The sequence below is a fragment of the Salmo salar genome, chromosome ssa14 (assembly GCF_905237065.1).
Source record: "Salmo salar chromosome ssa14, Ssal_v3.1, whole genome shotgun sequence".
In the NCBI taxonomy this organism is placed as follows: Eukaryota; Metazoa; Chordata; class Actinopteri; order Salmoniformes; family Salmonidae; genus Salmo; species Salmo salar.
Window position 1 is genome coordinate 69,027,081 of NC_059455.1, and position 20,403 is coordinate 69,047,483.

General features: G+C 45.8%; 1 protein-coding gene across 1 annotated transcript in view; it reads left to right on the plus strand.

Annotated features, from left to right (window-relative positions):
• The first annotated feature begins 378 nt into the window (after positions 1 to 378).
• Positions 379 to 20,403, plus strand: part of LOC106570201 (thrombospondin-3b) — a 41,518-nt gene continuing 21,493 nt past the window's right edge. Inside the window, exons 1-4 of the mRNA XM_014142279.2 lie at positions 379 to 730; positions 4,698 to 4,904; positions 10,632 to 10,885; positions 15,194 to 15,296. Coding sequence (XP_013997754.1) covers positions 646 to 730; positions 4,698 to 4,904; positions 10,632 to 10,885; positions 15,194 to 15,296 — 649 coding nt within the window. The 5' untranslated portion in view covers positions 379 to 645. The remainder of the gene's footprint in view (positions 731 to 4,697; positions 4,905 to 10,631; positions 10,886 to 15,193; positions 15,297 to 20,403) is intronic.

Sequence of the window (20,403 nt, forward strand, 5' to 3'; positions counted from 1 at the left end):
TCAAAGCTTCTGGCAGGTCATTCCAAATGTTGTCAAGAGTCAAGTTTGGCTGTTTGGACCTGGTCTAGTAGGATTGTCAATTAGATCCTGTGGGATGCTTTTTTTATATAAAATGGTGCTATTGTTAAATGAATATCCCGTATTTACCAGCTCTCAATTAAGCAAATCGTATGTATGCACACATATTAAACGGAATCATTGCACCATAATTCAACATTAATTGTGTGATTGCAATTCATGTACAGTAAGAAGTGATATTTGTTTTCATTTAGTTTGAATAATTTTCAGTTTATCAGTATGCAAGCTGGAGACAGGGAGCGCACAGAGGCAATTGCCCTGTTCACTGTCTGAAGTAGCTCGCAGACCAGCTCATGTTTCTCATTTGGGAGATAAGGAAAGTGTTCGGCGCAGCACACGCCTAAACTGCGCGGATCAACGAGCGGGACCCGCTGACCTGCCTGGCGCGCGGAGAGCGCGACTGTGAGCCTAAACTCATTGACAACTCCACCCGCGCTGGTCAGCGTGCCTGTCGAGGAGTGTTCTTCACACACCTCCACTCACGTTTCGTTACTTCGGTGTAGTCACAGTTGAAAAGTTATACATTAGATTATTTTAGGGAACGTTCATGAACCTTGTGCCTTGAGGATGGATATGGTGAGGTTTGTGCTAAGTTTGCTGCTTGCGAGCGCGGCTGTTCTCTTGAGCTTGACCAGGGCTTCAGAAATGCAAGGTAATGAAAACTATAACGCATGCTTTGACAAAATAGTATTCTGTTAGTTTTAATTGCATTGTAAGTGAAGCCACTGCATCGTTCACTAGCTGTATGCCACAACTTATATGTAAAATAATAAAAAGGTTAATGATTATTATGGTAATTCCTATCAAATTGACTTTCGCGGTGTTGAGGCATTCTGATTAGGCTATGTTCAATTTAACCACTGTAGACTCGAGTGTATTAAAAATAGACCAAATAGACACCAATGTGGCAAACGCGAAATGTGCGCTCTTGTGGAATGCTTGCCATCGCCCACCACCTTTTCAACATTTGAGGTCATGCAAATTGAATGACTTTTTTGTTGTTGCGTGTTGTGCCGAAAATCTCCCCCCTGCCAGAATCCCCCCCCCCCCCCCTCTAATTTCCTTAATTTTGTGGCTGCGTATTACATAATCTCTATCATTACATTGCAATGCCGTCAGAATAATAAATGACATATTAAGCATACATTTGCTTTATAAAGAGCTCCTAAACTTGAAACGGTAAACATCTCAAGCCTACTCTTTTCCTTCTTAATTCTGCATACAATGGCTGCAGTCTCTATACAATAGAGAAGACCAGATGACCTGCTAAATGCTTACGGGTCTGCCTCCTACTAGACGGTGTTTGCTGAACCATATGGTGCAATGGGGCCAAACAGATGATGGGCATCAATAGGTTTTCACAGGGACATGCCCACAATGATGGTGCAGCGGTTGAATGGCTGTCAGCTCAAGGTGTGCACATGTCAACTATGACTTAGGGAGAGCGAGAAAGAGATATTCTAATTACACCTGTCCATCACACTGATTACTAATGGTTACTGGCCCATACAACAGTCCTTTTAAAGAGAAGGATCACCTCACAAATTCTTAACACGTAGGCTCATTGCTGCTCTGCCTTTTCATTCACTAGGGCTGCTTTCAGTGGGACTGAACATTCAGAATGGTGCAGACAGAAATGGTAGAGACTGGACTCACTCTTCACCTATACAATTGGGAATCTGTTCTATACGGTGCATTTCTATCTGCAGTGGTCAGTGTTCTGGTCTACTGAACAAGCCCATCCCACTCAGTAGCAGTTTAAAAGTGATTTAACAGAGTGTTCTGAACGTTGGGGATAGAGGAAAGAAGAGGGTGTCCAGAAGGCGACCTTTCGGATTCGATCAAACAGTGGAGGCTGATAAAAAAAAGAAAAAAGAAGAACTTTGGTAAGGGGGATATCAAATGCAGAGAGCCTTGTTTTTGCAAGCCAGGACAGACTCACGAGACTTCCAATGATGTTGAGCTCTACCCCTTCAATTCTTGCAGCTTTGACTTTCAGCCATGTGTCAGAGTGAATATCTGAAGTGACAGAGAATGGGAGAAGACTGAAGAGCGAATGAGTGTGAGATGATAAGGACTTGGAGGAAGATCATCAAAGAAAATAAAAAGGAGACCAAGTAGAACTAACCAAGTAGAACTAACCAACGCAGCAGTTGAGATGGGGAGGAGACCAAGTAGAACTAACCAAGTAGAACTAACCAACGCAGCAGTTGAGATGGGGAGGAGACCAAGTAGAACTAACCAACAAGCAACGCAGCAGTTGAGATGGGGAGGAGACCAAGTAGAACTAACCAACGCAGCAGTTGAGATGGGGAGGAGACCAAGTAGAACTAACCAACAAGCAACGCAGCAGTTGAGATGGGGAGGAGACCAAGTAGAACTAACCAACAAGCAACGCAGCAGTTGAGATGGGGAGGAGACCAAGTAGAACTAACCAACAAGCAACGCAGCAGTTGAGATGGGGAGGAGACCAAGTAGAACTAACCAACAAGCAACGCAGCAGTTGAGATGGGGAGGAGACCAAGTAGAACTAACCAACAAGCAACGCAGCAGTTGAGATGGGGAGGAGACCAAGTAGAACTAACCAACAAGCAACGCAGCAGTTGAGATGGGGAGGAGACCAAGTAGAACTAACCAACAAGCAACGCAGCAGTTGAGATGGGGAGGAGACCAAGTAGAACTAACCAACAAGCAACGCAGCAGTTGAGATGGGGAGGAGACCAAGTAGAACTAACCAACAAGCAACGCAGCAGTTGAGATGGGGAGGAGACCAAGGTAGAGAGTGAGAAAAATTGATTGAAAGCAAAGGTGACCAACAAGAGGAGTTAGCATTGTGTGACAATGGAATGCCTGGGGTGCTGATGTGACCAACTGGGTTCGAACCAATGATTTATATATACACTATATGATTGACAGGGGGCGCTGTTTTCTTGCCTCCAACATGGCACTCCACACCACTGTAAAAAAAATATTTTGGAAGCTATGCAAATGCATTTATTAATGTCTACATTTATTTTGTGATATTTATTATATTACATACATATCAATGCATTATTTTAAATTATATGCCAGCTAAACATAAAATAAATCCTTAAAGTACAATTTTTTGCATTGTTTTATGTTACTGCCCCCACTACCACAAAAAAATACTGAAATACGTGTAATTTTGTTCTTGAGACATTTAAATAAAATACTGTAGAATTACATTCATTCCTATCGAGGACTGCTTCTTCTGAGGAGTGCCAAAACTGTCAATATTGCCAACCGGTTGCTTCAAATCCTCTCATTGGCAATACGTAGCATCAGCAATCCTGGGTTTATATACATTATTGGTTTGAACCCGGGTCTCCTGCACACCACAATACTGTATTAACCCGCTAAGCTAAATCCTAAACATTAGGTTCATTCCTAACTGGTGATTTGGTTAACCATGAAGAGATGAGTACTGTAGCTGCCTGACACATGAAGGTTTTAGCTGAGTTGGCTAATCTTCTGGCCCGCAAGAGAACTGGGTTCGAACGCAGTTGGTCACACATTAGGTCCAGGTCTATATTTAACATAATTCAGACTGAACAAATCCTGGGCTTGTATTATAAGGGGGGAAGGTATACAGAGACGTGCGTCTGCAAGGGGAGAATTGGTGGTTAGAGGCACTCCTGATGTCTTTGGCTTTAGTCAGATTGCTGAATGGGCAGCCACTAGGGAGACACGAGAACGATTAGAGAGAGGCTGGTATGTCTAATCCGATTCGTCTGTCATCTCTCTCGTCTCTCTCTCTTTCTCTCACTCACTCACTCACCTGGACGAGAGGTCAAGCAAAACGCTCATAGGATAAATGAACTCTTATCTAGGCCTTGAACATACTTGTTACAACAGTTGAGAATGTTACATATGACATTTTTTGTCTGCGTTCTGTTGCTGCACACATTTGCACACATTCATGTTGGTTACAAGCATTTTAAGACTTTTCCTGTCATCCGAACTCCATGTTTTTCTCCCTGCAGTATTTCCAACCTCTCAAAGTGTTTCCAATATCTTCATAGACAAATATAAGAAACCGTTTTTTTAAAGCAAAGGAACATACTGTATATTGCAGCCCCACGTCAGTCGCCATTGCCAACCATGGCCAATAACTTACCATTATAACACCACCAAAATTCACCATAAATGGAGAGACGTCTCATAAAGAAAAGATTCCAGCAGCACCCAGTTCAATGAGAGACATAAATTCTGCCACCAACAGTGACAGCAAATGCTGGTCTTTTCAGTGACAGTGTTTATTTTGTGGCAGGGGCGACGGAACAGAAAGAAGACGAGGCGTTGAGTTTGTGTCTGGCTTATAAATTCTCAATAAACCCTCCAAAGTGTCTGTTCGTTCATCTTTTCTCTTTCACTCTTACTCCATCCGATATCTCCTTTTTTTGTGTCATCTGTTTGTCCTTCTTTCTTTTTTGTATGCCTATTTTCTCTCTATTGCAATATCCCTCTTTCTCTACCCTCTCCATCACTATCCATCCCTCCTCCTTTTCACACTCTACACACGTGCACACTTTAAGGAGGCATTTCCAAAGTATTCAAACTGGACCCATGTAATTCACTACCACCCCTCCATCTTTCAGTGATTGACATGCTGGAGCTGCATGATGCCAGGCAGATTGCGTCCGCGGTGGGGAAGATGTCGGGGGCTCTGGGCTTCGTGTCGGACTTTTACCTGGTGTCAACTGTTCGTCTGCCGCCCAAACTGGGAGGAGTGCTGTTGGGAGTCTACAACAAAGGCGACAACAGGAAGTACCTGGAGGTGGCCCTCATGGGCAAGATCAACAAAGGTAGGGTGTACTGTCAGTAGAGGGGATAGGGAGGGAAGTGTGGTAGATAGATATTTTGGTGTAGCCTAAATTGATTCTCTTCCTGGCCTATAACTAAGACACAGTCACCCAATCCCAATAGTGGGATTCCCCAATTGACCCCGAGCCCCTACACCCATACTGTCAGTAATTGCTAGGAGTGGTGGTAGGAGTCAGGCGCAGAGAGCAGAGGTAAGGAACTTTGTGTTTATTTAAATAAAACACAACACGATCGACGCCAACACAACCGGCGTGGAAAAAATGCAAAGTGCCCAGAACAGGTGCACAGCATGCATACAATATAACAGCAGTAAATCGCCAGCACATCCAACTACAAAAAAACACAACCTGACGCTAAATAATCCCGCACAAACCTGGGCGGGCTAACCAGGCTTAAATAACCAAAATCAAAAGACCCAAATGAGGAACAGGTGCAAACAATAAGACATACCAAATGAAAAAGGAAAAAGGGATCAGCGGCGGCTAGTAGGTCGGTGACGACGACCGCCGAGCGCCACCCGAGCAGGCAGGGGAGCCACCTTCAGTGGGATTCGTGACAGTACCCCCCTCCTGACGCGCGGCTCCCGCAGCGCGCCGCCACCGACCTCGAGGGCGACCCGGAGGACGAGGCGCAGGGCGATCCCCATGAAGGCGGTGGAACTCCCTCAGTAGTGGGGGGTCCAAAATGTCCTTCCTGGGTACCCAGCACCTCTCCTCCGCGCCGTACCCCTCCCAGTCGACGAGGTACTGTAGGCCCCCCCCCCCCGAAGTCTGGAGTCCAGAATGGCGCGTATCTTATACGCCGGGGACCCCCCAATGTCCAGCGGGGGGGGGAGGAACCTCCGGCACCTCACCTTCCTGCATGGGACCAGCCACCACCGGCCTGAGGAGAGACACATGAAACGAGGGGTTAATACGGTAGTAAGATGGAAGTTGTAACCGGTAACACACCTCGTTTATCCTCCTCAGGACTTTAAACGGCCCTACACACTGCGGGCCCAGCTTCCGGCAGGGCAAGCGGAGGGGCAGGTTTCTAGCCGAGAGCCAGACTCGATCCCCTGGTGCAAACACAGGGGTCTCACTGCGGTGCTGGTCAGCGCTCCGTAGGGAGACCGGGCAACGGGATGAGACGACAGGACTTCGAGAACCGATCCACAACGTCCAGGATAGTGGTGTTCCCCTGAGATACGGGAAGGTCAGTGAGGAAGTCCACTGACAAGTGTGACCACGGCCGCTGTGGAACGGGGAGGGGGTGTAATTTCCCTCTAGGCAGGTGTCGAGGAGCCTTGCTCTGAGCGCACACCGAGCAGGAGGAAACATAAAACCGCACGTCCTTACCCAAGGTGGGCCACCAGTACTTCCCCCTCAGGTTCCGCACTGTCCTCTCGATCCCAGGGTGACCCGAAGAGGGGAGATTATGGGCCCATCGAATCAATCAATCACGGAGACCAAACGGTACGTACTGAACACCTGCCGGACACTGCGATGGTGCAGGTTCCAACCGTAACGTCCACTCGATCTCCGCGTCCAACTCCCATACCACCGGAGCTACCAAACACGACGCTGGAAGAATGGGAGCCGGATCGATGGCCCTCTCCTCGGTGTCATATAGGCGGGACAGTGCGTCGGCCTTCGTGTTCTGTGAACCTGGCCGATAAGAGATCGTGAACCGGAAACGGGTAAAGAACATGGCCCACCTGGCCTGACGCGGATTCAGTCTCCTAGCTGCCCGGATGTACTCGAGATTATGGTGGTCAGTCCAGATGAGGAAAGGGTGCTTAGCCCCCTCAAGCCAATGTCTCCACACCTTCAGAGCCTTGACCACAGCTAACAACTCCCTGTCCCCCAAGTCATAGTTCTGCTCCGCCGGCCCGAGCTTCCTAGAAAAGAAAGCGCACGGGCGGAGTTTGGGTGGCGTGCCCGAGCGCTGTGATAGCACGGCCCCCACCCCAGTCTCGGACGCGTCCACCTCCACTATGAATGCCAAAGAGGGATCCGGATGAGCCAGCACTGGAGCGACGGTAAACAACTCCTTCAGGCGACTGAACGCTCTGTTCGCCTCTGCTGACCAGCGCAAGCGCGCCGGACCCCCTTTCAGCAGTGAGGTAATGGGAGCAGCAACTTGACCAAAGCCCCGGATAAACCTCCGGTAGTAATTGGCAAACCCTAAAAACCGCTGCACCTCCTTTACCGTGGTCGGAGTCGGCCAATTACGCACGGCTTTAACGCGGTCATCCTCCATCACCACCCCCGAGGTGGAAATGCGATAGCCCAGGAAGGAAATGGCTCGTTTGAAAAACTCACATTTCTCAGCCTTGACGTACAGGTCATTCTCCAGCAGTCGCCCAAGCACCTTGCGCACCAGGGAGACATGCGCGGCGCGGGTAGCGGAATAAATCAGGATGTCGTCAATATACACCACCACCCCCTGCCCGTGCAGGTCCCTGAGAATCTCGTCAACAAAGGATTGAAAGACGGCTGGAGCATTCTTTAACCCATACGGCATGACGAGGTACTCATAGTGGCCCGATGTGGTACTGAATGCGGTTTTCCACTCGTCTCCTCCCCGGATACGCACCAGATTGTAAGCGCTCCTGAGGTCCAGTTTCGTGAAAAAACGCGCGCCGTGAAATGATTCCACCGCCGTAGTGATGAGAGGTAGTGGGTAACTGCACCCTACTGTGATGGAATTTAGACCTCGATAATCAATGCACGGACGCAACCCTCCATCCTTTTTCTTCACGAAAAAGAAACTCGAGGAGACGGGTGACATGGAGGGCCGAATGTACCCCTGTCTCAGAGATTCCGTGACATATGTCTCCATAGCCAACGTTTCCTCCTGTGACAATGGGTACACGTGACTCCTGGGAAGTGCAGCGTTTACCTGGAGATTTATCACGCAATCCCCTCGTCGATGAGGTGGTAATCGGGTCGCCCTCTTTTTACAGAAGGCGATAGCCAAATCGGCATATTCTGAGGGAATGCGCACAGTGGAAAAATGGTCTGGACTCTCCACCGTCGTCGCACCGATGGAAACTCCATTACACCTGCCTGAGCACTCCTCTGACCACCCTCTGAGGAGTGCTCAGTCTCCACGAAATATTGGGATTGTGATTGGCCAGCCAGGGAATCCCCAGCACCCCAGAAACGCAGGAGAATCAATGAGGAAGAGACTAATCCGTTCCCCATGATCCCCCTGCGTTACCATGTCCAGTGGCACCGTGGCCTCCCTGACCAGTCCTGACCCTAATGGTCGGCTATCTAAGGAGTGCACGGGGAAAGGTTGGTCCAACGACACCAGGGGAATCCCTAGCCTTAATGCGAGCCCACGATCCATAAAGTTTCCAGCTGCGCCTGAATCGACTAGCGCCTTATGCTGGAAAGAGGGAGAAAACAAGGGGAAAGTTACTAAAACGAACATGTGACCAACAGGGAGCTCTGGGTGAGGTTGGTGCTTACTCACCTGAGATGAACGAGGAGTGCTCCGTCTGCCATCCCGATTCCCAGAGGAGCTCCCCCAGCACCGGTCGGTAGTGTGTCCTCTCTGACCACACTGGGTACAAGAGGAGCCTCCTCCTCCGGTTCCCCTGGACGCGGCCCCCCCTAGCTCCATAGGTATGGGGGCTGGAGGACCTGGAGGTGGAACCAACAGGGCCCTGTCTGGACGCCCGCGCGCAGCCAGCAGATTGTCGAGACGAATGGACATGTCGATTAGTTCATCTAGTGACAGGGTAGTGTCCCGACAGGCTAGCTCACGGCGGACGTCCTCCCGGAGGCTACACCGATAGTGGTCCATCAGGGCCCTGTCGTTCCACCCCGCTCCAGCAGCCAAGGTCCGGAACTCCAGAGCAAAGTCCTGTGCGCTCCTCGTCTCCTGCTGCAGGTGGAACAGCCGTTCACCCGTCGCCCGGCCTTCTGCTGGGTGGTCGAACACGGCCCGGAAACGGCGGGTGAACTCGGGGTAGTGATCCCTTGCCGAGTCTGGGCCATACCACACTGCGTTGGCCCACTCCAGGGCACGTCCCGTTAAGCAGGAGACGAGGACGCTTACGCTCTCCTCTCCCGAGGGAGTCGGACAAACGGTAGCCAGGTACAACTCCAACTGTAGCAGGAACCCCTGGCACCCAGCCGCCGCTCCATCGTACTCCCTGGGGAGAGCCAGGCGTAGGGCTCCGGGTCCGGATGTCGGTGGAGGGGTAGATGGTGGAGGGGGAATTGGTGCTGGGGATGCGGTAGGGAGGCCACTCCTCTCCCATCGGTCCATCCTCTCCATCATCTGCTCCATTGCTGAGCCGATTCGGTGGAGGATGGTGGTATGGTGAAGGACCCGTTCCTCCATCGATGGGAGAGGAGGGGAGGTTGCTCCTGCTGACTCCATAGCTGGTGCGGGATTCTGTCAGTAGTTGCTAGGAGTGGTGGTAGGAGTCAGGCGCAGAGAGCAGAGGTAAGGAACTTTGTGTTTATTTAAATAAAACACAACACGATCGACGCCAACACAACCGGCGTGGAAAAAATGCAAAGTGCCCAGAACAGGTGCACAGCCTGCATACAATATAACAGCAGTAAATCGCCAGCACATCCAACTACAAAAAAACACAACCTGACGCTAAATAATCCCGCACAAACCTGGGCGGGCTAACCAGGCTTAAATAACCAAAATCAAAAGACCCAAATGAGGAACAGGTGCAAACAATAAGACATACCAAATGAAAAAGGAAAAAGGGATCAGCGGCGGCTAGTAGGTTGGTGACGACGACCGCCGAGCGCCGCCCGAGCAGGCAGGGGAGCCACCTTCGGTGGGATTCGTGACACATACATCTAAGATAGTTGCAAAACAATGAACAATATGTATGTTGCTTTTTCATATGGAGCTCTCGTTCTACAAACTGTTCTACAGTATGTAGGCTAGCTTGAATGATGCTCAGGGTTGCCTGATCTCTATGTTCTGGGTACATACGGTACATTTTAAGAGAAGGGATTAAGAGATGCTAGAACGAGGAGCGGAACCGGAACGAGGATCTCCACCTTCTCTCTTTGCTAAATTACAGGCAAATTAATCTCGGTTACCAAGAAGTAAAATTCTCCCCTGAAAGTGTGTAATTTCCTGTTTTACTTTCTGGGGGAATGCCGTTAACAATTGTTATTACCTTAGGAAGTGAAGTCTTCTCCCTCGCAAATAGAAACTCTTGGCTAAACCCCTCCCTTCCGCTAATTTCACTTGTGTTTATTTTGGGCAAAAACGTTTTTTTTTTATTTGTATGAATTTTTATCATACAGCCAATTTTGACTTTGTGACTGTGGGATCTAGTGGAAACCATTTATCATCCATACACAGGCTTGAAAATCATCCCACCAGTTTAAGCACTGATTTCATCCAATCCTGATTCGTCCAAATAATAAATGTCTAAAACTCCAAACCAGGAACTACTAGATTATCGCAGTTTCATCTTTTCACGAGAATCTGTCCAAGAGAGATTACGGGCTATGGACTGAATGTCCCCTTCCCTTCTGTAATTTGAAAGATGCTAACACCTATGAAATTGTGATTTTTACAAATAACCAGTGACAAAAAATCCAAACACAGGAACTACTGCTGCTCGTTATCCAACGCATCCCATTCCTTCCCGACAGATTCTATGGTACCAGTTATGTTTACGTAGATCTGTCCACAAGAGATGACCTGATCTTAGAATCCTCTCTGTTTCTCAGTTCTGGTGCGCTACGTACGCGAGAATGGTAAACTCCACACAGTGAACCTCCAGAACCCCGGCCTCTCCGATGGACGCATCCAGTCACTCATCCTCCATGTGGGTGGGCTCCAACAAAACCACCTCCACATGGAACTCTATGTCAACTGCCGATTGGCTGACTCAGCACAGGTCCTGCCGTCCATGGTCCAGCTCCCAGCTGAGGCAGAGTCTGTGGAGATACGCAACGGGCAGAAGGCCTATGCCAGGCTACAGGTGATGAAACACAACTTTAATAAGTTCCGAACAGACCAAGACTGAAGTTAAAGGTAGACTTAGCAATAAGATATCATCATACGCAGTGGGGCATCCTGCTTACAGAAATCAACAACAATATTTAAATCTGCCCAATGGCTTCCACAATTAACTCTTCCCAATGTGGGCACGTGTGACTCAAGGGAGCGCAAAAATTGGGAAGAGCTAATAGTTTTTGTGAAGCAGAAGGTGGCAGGGCTGCAAAATTATGATGTCATATTGCTTAGTCTACCTCTATTTATTCAGAGCACATTTTAAAGCATGCTCTCAGACTCAGTCTCTAATCATACTTCCTAACTCAACATGTTGTACTACACTACTTGTATGTGGTTGGCAGGAGTCTGGCAGGTTAGCTTTTATAAGACCAAAGCAAATACAGGGAGTATTCCAGATCCCCATACAAATCACCTAATTAGGTAATTAGGCCATACATGAAACACAAACCCAGCCTGACCAATGAATTCCTCATTTTAATAGTGTTGCTCATTTATGGTTGTTTTACATGCCTAATCTTCTATCCACAACTGACATCTATGCCACTTATTAAGCAAATTACCTAGATTTTGCATGGCTAATAAGATGTCGTAGATATTAGTTATCAAATAAAATGTAATTATATTAGTCACATGCGCCGAAAACAACAGGTACAGTGAAACCTTACAGTGAAATTCTTACTTACGAGCCCCTAACCAACAATGCAGTTTCAAAACAATACAGATAAGAATAAAAGCAACAACAAACAATTAAAGAGCAGCAGTAAAATAACAATAGCGAAATTATATACAGGGGGGTACCGATACAGAGTCAATGTGCGGCGGCACAGGTTAGTTGAGGTAGTATGTACATGTAGGTAGAGTTATTAAAGTGACTATGCATAGATGACAACAGAGAGTAGCAGTGGTGTAAAGGGGGGGGGCACTGCAAATAGTCTGGGTAGCCATTTGACTAGATCTTCAGGAGTCTTTTGGCTTGGGGGTAGAAGCTGTTTAGAATCCTCTTGGACCTAGACTTGGCACTCCGGTACTGCTTGCCGTGCGGTAGCAGAGAGAACAGTCTATGACTAGGGTGGCTGGAGTCGTTGAAAATTTTTAGGGTCTTACTCTGACACTGCCTGGTATAGAGGTCCTGGATGGCTGGAAGCTTGACCCCAGTGATGTACTGGGCCATTTGCACTACCCTCTGTAGTGCCTTGTGGTCAGAGGCCGAGCAGTTGCCATACCAGGCAGTGATGCAACCAGTCAGAATGCTCTCGATGGTGCAGCTGTAGAACCTTTTGAGGATCTGAGGACCCATGCCAAATCTTTTCAGTCTCCTGAGGGGGAATAGGTTTTGTCGTGCCCTTTCACGACTGTCTTGGTGTGCTTGAACCATGTTAGTTTGTTGGCAATGTGGACACCAAGGAACTTGAAGCTCTCAACCTGCTCCACTGCAGCCCCGTCGATGAGAATGGGGGTGTGCTCGGTCCTCTTTTTCCTGTAGTCCACAATCATCTCCTTTGTCTTGATCACGTTGAGAGAGAGGTTGTTGTCCTGGCACCACACGGCCAGGTCTCTGACCTCCTCCCTATAGGCTGTCTTGTCGTTGTCCGTGATCAGGCCTACCACTGTTGTGTCATCGGCAAATTTAATGATGGTGTTGGAGTTGTGCCTGGCCATGCAGTCATGAGTGAACATGGAGTACAGGAGGGGACTGAACACGCACCCCTGAGGGGCCCCTGTGTTGAGGATCAGCGTGGCGGATGTGTTGTTACCTACCCTTACCACCTGGGGGTGGCCCGTCAGGAAGTCCAGGATCCAGTTGCAGAGGGAGGTGTTTAGTCCCAGGGTCCTTAGCTGATTGATGAGCTTTGAGGGCACTATGGTGTTGAATGCTGAGCAGTAGTCAATGAATAGCATTCTCACATAGGTGTTCCTTTTGTCCAGGTGAGAAAGAGCAGTGTGGAGTGCAATAGTGATTGCATAATCTGTGGATCTGTTGGGGTGGTATGCAAATTGGAGTGGGTCTAGGGTTTCTGGGATGATGGTGTTGATGTGTGCCATGACCAGCCTTTCAAAGCACTTCATGGCTACAGACGTGAGTGCTACGGGTCGGTAGTCATTTAGGCAGGTTACCTTAGTGTTCTTGGGCACAGGGACTGTAGTGGTCTGCTTAAAGCATGTTGGTATTACAGACTTGGACAAGGAGAGGTTGAAAATGTCAGCGAAGATATTTGCCAGTTGGTCAGTGCATGCGCGTAGTACCCGTCCTGGTAATCCGTCTGGCCCTGCGGCCTTGTGAATGTTGACCTGTTTAAAGGTCTTACTCACATCGGCTGCGGAGAGCATGATCACACAGTCTTCCGGAACAGCTGGTGCTCTCATGCATGTTTCAGTGTTATTTGCCTCGAAGCGAGCATAGAAGTAGTTTAGCTCGCCTGGTAGGCTCGTGTCACTGGGCAGCTCTCGGCTGTGCTTCCCTTTGTAGTCTGTAATGGTTTGCAAGCCATGCCACATCTGTCGAACGTCAGAGCCGGTGTAGTATGACTTGATCTTAGTCCTGTATTGATGCTTTGCCTGTTTGATGGTTCGTCGGAGGGCATAGCGGGATTTCTTGTAAGGTTCGGGGTTAGAGTCCAGCTCCTTGAAAGCGGCAGCTCTAGGCTTTAGTTCAGTGCGGATGCTGCCTGTAATCCATGGCTTCTGTTTGGGGTATGTACGTATGTATGTTGAGTGAACTGTCAAATGTCTCCTATTTTATAAGTAACTTTTCATCAAAAAAATTGAATAACGTGGACTAGAGCTGCACATCCTATCTGTCAGCTACATTTCTATGGCTCATGCTGACGCTTATATGGAGAACTATGTAGTTATCTGTAACCCTGTGGTGCTGTTTGCATGTGGGACTATCTGACTGATAGATGCCACACTCCCTGTCAGGATGGATGAAAGAGAGAGCAGGAAGGAGGAGGGGGGAAATTGTAGAAGGAAATATCTAAAATGAGAGGGCACACTACAGCTATTGTTCCTAGTTTGTATCTCTTATCTTGAATGGACCGCTCAGGTGACATGTATGCAGGTGTACACGGGTACTGACCAGGGTCATGTTCACTAGGCATAAAACAGAAGGAAGCGGTCAGAAGGGGAGTGAAACGGGGAGGTACTACCAGAATTTGTTCGTTGCACAACATTTTGATTATTTTTTGCTATGGTGTGCCCCAATGAATACAACCCAGAGCATGTGCCGCAATATGTCTAAGTAAGACCGGGGGTCAATGTTCCCTCTAATTGTTTTTGCACTGAGAAAATTTCAGGTCTACTGAGTGCGAATTTGTATGTTGTGAATATTCTGTGCAACTTCCTGTGTGTGTTTACTGTGAACACTGAGATTTTAAGTGATCATAATCTAGGCCTACCAGAGTGGCCTACCATTACAAAAATATTATTTACATGGAAATAGCAGTTCTAGCATTCAGCCTACTGTAGCAGTCAATGTGTGGTATTAAATGTAGAATTACATTCCATGAGACTTTAAAAAAAACTTGCAGGGCTTGACATTAACCTGTTTATCCACTTGTCCTTCAGACAAGGAAGTGCCAGAAAATGTAGTTGTGTTGTGTTTGATGCTAGAAACCACTTTTACAAAATAAAATGCATTATTATTCCCATACCATTATTATTGTTACAAAGAATCAGACAAAAATGTATGGTATCCTCTGCCTATTGGCTACTTTTTAGCTTATTCAAGCCTGTCTCAAAATATAACACTGCCCCTTTAAGACATAAAAAAGCTCTTTACCTGACTCGTTTTTCAAAGACGCTGACCAGAAATTAGCCATAACTCAATAACTAGCAACGAAGATGAATAAATGTGCACACGTGGCTACATGCAGCTCTCGCTTTGATCTCAAAACAAGTTAATCTACTCGCAACTGCTCATGCTCGTCACGTCGCATTGAAAGTGGCTAATATTACATAGATTTTGTGAAACATTTTGAGTAGAGGGAAACGTTGATTGTGTTAACTAACGGGGGAAATCTTTTTTTGTACTTCTCTGCACTGGCTGATATTTCTTTAGCGCAGCAGTCCTGGGGGAGCTGCAGTCCCAGAGGAGTTGTAGGGAATGTTGCATGTTGTCAGTTGCATAAACATAGCCCTAGGCCTAGACATTCATTTAAAAGTGACAGTTTACTCCGAATACAAATTAGCATGATTTTCCACTTACCATGCCCCTTTGTGTGTGTGAGAGAGTTCATTATTTTAACTGTACTGTGCTTGTGTGTGCGTGTTTCAGGGCTCAGTGGACTCTTTGAAACTGGCTTTGGGTGGCTCCATAGCCAAAGCAGGAATCCTTACCGACTGTCCGTTTCAGGGAGATACACATTTTCAGAATTCAGGTAAAATCTTTGTATACAACCATAAACTCATGCAAACAATCCTCATACTAATTTATTACACTGAGTATACAAAACATTAAGAAAACCTGCTCTTTCTATGACATAGACTGACCAGGTGAATCCAGGTGAATATTATGATCCCATATTGATGTCACCTGTTTAAATCTACTTAAATCAGTGTAGATGAAGGGGAGGAGACAACTGTACTCTGGAGCGGGATCGATTTGGAGGTGGAGGGTCCTAACATGACCCTCCAGCATGACATTGCCACCAACCATACTGCTCGTTCTGTGCGTGATTTCCTGCAAGACAAGAATGTCAGTGTTATGCCATGGCCAGCGAAGAGCCCGGATCTCAATCCTATTGAGCACGTCTGAGACCTGTTGGATCGGAGGGTGAGGGCTAGGGCCATTCCCCCCAGAAATGTCCGGGAACTTGCAGGTGCCTTGGTGGAAGAGTGGGGTAACATCTCACAGCAAGAACTGGCAAATCTGGTACAGTCCATGAGGAGGAGATACACTGCAGTACTTAATGCAGCTGGTGGCCACACCAGATATTGACTGTTACTTTTGATTTTGACCCCCCCTTTGTTCAGGGACACATTATTCAATTTATGTTAGTCACATGTCTGTGGAACTTGTTCAGTTTATTTCTCAGTTGTTGAATCTTGTTATGTTCATACAAATATTTACACGTTAAGTTTGCTGAAGATAAATGCAGTTGACAGTGAGAGGATGTTTATTTTTTTTTCTGAGTTTATTATCACTTGTGAATGATGACCAGCATAAGGCAAGAAAGAAGACATACCTTTTTTTGTGACTTTTTCAAATCATAGTCGCACAACTCATGTAGCCTAGCCCATAGGCCTATATGTTTTGGTAAGGTTTGTATCGCAACTCAAGTGGCCAAATAACTTCTTAAAATGTAAGCACATTAATCCGCTTTGCAACAGGCATAGAGCCTAACTGGCATACATACGCAGTGCGTGAGTTTGAAGTTTGGGGAAGATAATTTTCACCATACATTTTTTAATTTATTTTTATTTCACCTTTATTTAACCAGGTAGCCTAGTTGAGAACAAGTTCTCATTTACAACTGCGACCTGGCCAAGATAAAGCAAAGCAGTGTGACACAGACAACAACACAGAGTTACACATGAAGTAAACAATAAACAAGCCAATAACACAATAAACATGTCAATGACACAGTAGAAAAAAGAAAGTCTATATACAGTCTGTACAAAATGCACCTCTATAATAAAAGCATTACATGCATAATCCTTTGTGCGGTCGCTTTTGATAATGGTGTTTTCTCGTTAATGGAACATTCGCGCTTACCGCCTACTGCCGTGTGCACATGGTTGCGCTTATAATGTGAAGAAATAGCCTAATAGTTTATCATTACATTTTAAGCTAAACATTCTGATCTGTTGCGTAAGCCTCATTGCTTAAAAAAGGGTTTTGGATGCTAGTGGTTGTATTAATTTGGGATCTATCGCATCCCACAACTGTCCCAGACTATGTTTGGAACATTTACTTCTCACACAGAATAGGTGAACATTTGTACTATGGGGGATAGTAGACTGACATAGGCTAGTGCTTTTGCTGTTTGTTATGCCTACTCACCTAGTTGGCTGACAAATTAAATGTGAACCGTTCAATATCTTCAATATGCGCCTCAGAATTGGATAAAGAGACGCGCAGTTGCATCCCCGATGTATCGGTCTTCACTTGTAGCCTATGCGAAAGACCCGATTACGTGACGGAAAGCCTGTCACGTTGGTAACAAGGATTCAGGAGACAGGCGCAGGAATGCGTAATAGGGTTTTTTATTACGCCCCCAAGTTACGGCGTGCTGTGTGAGGGCACGGGGACGAAGACCAAACAAACACGTATACAACACACAGGGTTGAAACCCAAACAAAAGAGCGAGGATTACCTCGAAAAAAATGTATTTATATATATATATATATATATATATATATATGTATGTATGTATGTATGTATGTATGTATGTATGTATGTATGTATGTATGTATGTATATATATATATATATATATGTGTATGTATATATATATGTGCGTGCGTGTGTGCGTGCGTGCGTGCGTATGTATGCGTGCGTGCGTATGTGTGCGTACGTATGTATGTATGTATGCGTGTCTATCTATCTATCTATCTATCTATCTATCTATCTATCTATCTATCTATCTATCTATCTATCTATCTATCTATCTATCTATGTATGTATGTATCTATGTATCTATGTATGTATGTATGTATGTATGTATGTATGTATGTATCTATGTATGTATGTATCTATGTATGTATGTATGTATGTATGTATGTATGTATGTATGTATGTATGTATGTATGTATGTATGTATGTATGTATGTATGTATGTATGTATGTATGTATGTATGTATGTATGTATGTATGTATGTATGTATGTGGATTAAAAGCATTACATGCATAATCCTTGTGGATTGTGTAGATGATTGCGGGTCTCGTCCTGTGGGTGGGTGCGGCGCGCGCACGCACGCACGCACGCGCGCACCCACCCACCCACAGGACGAGACCCGCAATCATCTACACAATCCACAAGGGCACGAAAGCCCAAAGCACACAGCACAGGTACTCACACGCACCAACGGACATTATAACAATAATCGACAGCCCAATGGAAACCAAAGGGCACACTTATACAGTTGAAGTCAGAAGTTTACATACACCTTAGCCAAATACATTTAAACTCAGTTTTTCACAATTCCTGACATTTAATCCTAGTAAAAATTCCCTGTCTTAGGTCAGTTAGGATCACCACTTTATTTTAAGAATGTGAAATGTCAGAATAATAGTAGAGTGATTTATTTCAGCTTTTATTTCTTTCATCACATTCCCAGTGGGTCAGAAGTTTACATACACTCAATTAGTATTTGTTAGCGTTGCTTTTAAATTGTTTAACTTTTAACGTTTCGGGTAGCCTTCCACAAGCTTCCCACAATAAGTTGGGTGAATTTTGGCCCATTCCACCTGACAGAGCTGGTGTAACTGAGTCAGGTTTGTAGGCCTCCTTGCTCGCACACGCTTTTTCAGTTCTGCTCACACATTGTCTATGGGATTGAGGTCAGGGCTTTGTGATGGCCACTCCAATACCTTGACTTTGTTGTCCTTAAGCCATTTTGCCACAACTTTGGACGTATGCTTGGGGTCATTGTCCATTTGGAAGACTCATTTGCGACCAAGCTTTAACTTCCTGACTGATGCCTTGATACGTTGCTTCAATATATCTACATCATTTTCCTACCTCATGATGCCATCTATTTTGTGAAGTGCATCAGTCCCTCCTGCAGCAAAGCACCCCCACAACATGATACTGCCACCCCGTGCTTCACGGTTGGGATGGTGTTCTTCGGCTTGCAAGCCTCCCCCGTTTTCCTCCAAACATAACGATGGTCATTATGGCCAAACAGTTCTATTTTTGTTTCATCAGACCAGAGGACATTTCTCCAAAAAGTATGATCTTTATCCCCATGTGCAGTTGCAAAGCGTAGTCTGGCTTTTTTATGGCAGTTTTGGAGCAGTGGCTTCTTCCTTGCTGAGCGGCCTTTCAGGTTATGTCGATATAGGACTCATTTTACTGTGGATATAGATACTTTTGTACCTGTTTTCCTCCAGCATCTTCACAAGGTCCTTTGCTGTTGTTCTGGGATTGATTTGCACTTTTCACACCAACGTACGTTCATCTCTAGGAGACAGAACGCGTCTCCTTCCTGAGCGATATGATGGCTGCGTGGTCCCATGGTGTTTAAATTTGCGTACTATTGTTTGTACAGATGAACGTGGTACCTTCAGCGGTTTGGAAATTGCTCCCAAGGATGAACCAGACTTGTGGAGATCTACAATTGTTTTTCTGAGGTCTTGGCTGATTTATTTTGATTTTCCCATGATGTCAAGCAAAGAGGCACTGAGTTTGAAGGTAGACCTTGTAATACATCCACAGGTACACCTCCAATTGACTCAAATGATGTCAATTAGCCTATGAGAAGCTTCTAAAGCCATTACATTATTTTCTGGAATTGTCCAAGCTTTTTAAAGGCACAGTCAACTTAGTGTATGTAAACTTCTGACCCACTGGAATTGTGATACAGTGAAATAATCTGTCTGTAAACAATTGTTGGAAAAATTACTTGTGTCATTCACAAAGTAGATGTCCTAACCGACTTGCCAAAACCTATAGTTTGTTAACAAGAAATGTGTGGAGTGGTTGAAAAACGAGTTTTAAGGACTCCAACCTAAGTGTATGTAAACTTCTGACTTCTTCAACTGTACAAGTACTAATCAGTGGGAATAGGGGACAGGTGTGCGTAATGAAAGTTCCAAGGGATCCGTGACAGAGCCATGTGAGTGAGAGGTGCTTTGGAGCAAGCAGCACACAGGGAGAAGGAATTATAATGATTATATTCAGCCCGAGAGCACAACAGCCACTGGCCACTAAAGGCATGGATATTTTGGGGGGGAATTACGGCCACACAAAGGGGATGCCGCTGGGAAATTCAAGGCATTATCAAGTGCTTGTCAAATTGTGAATGAGAGACTGATGAAAAAACAAATAGAGCTCATGCCTTTCATTCAACTTTTTTTCAAATAATCATTAGAGTCGCATCATGCAGCCTTAGAATGTATTAAAAATCAAAACATATAGACAAGCCTTTGTATCATAACTAAAGTTACTTAATTATATAACTCTAAATTATGCATGTAGGAGTACCTGTTTCTTTGTTAACCGCTCAACACAGAATAGCTGCATGTGCACACTCCCTCAAATCGTTTAGAGAAAAGACCCTTTCTAATTTATACTAGAAAATTATGCCACGAAATTCAAAGAAAATCTTGTCTGCTAAATGAACTAGTGTAGCCTACAGCCATATGGCATAGCCAGATCAGGACCTAACATAAGGACAACTCAGAGTATGCTATTCTGTTCTTCTGAAATAGACTACATTTTCTCCATATCATGTTTCTTTAGACCTGTCTAAATTAAATAATGGATTTATTGTGATTGTGTAGGCTATATTGCATGGATTTATTATACTTTTTAAAATGTAA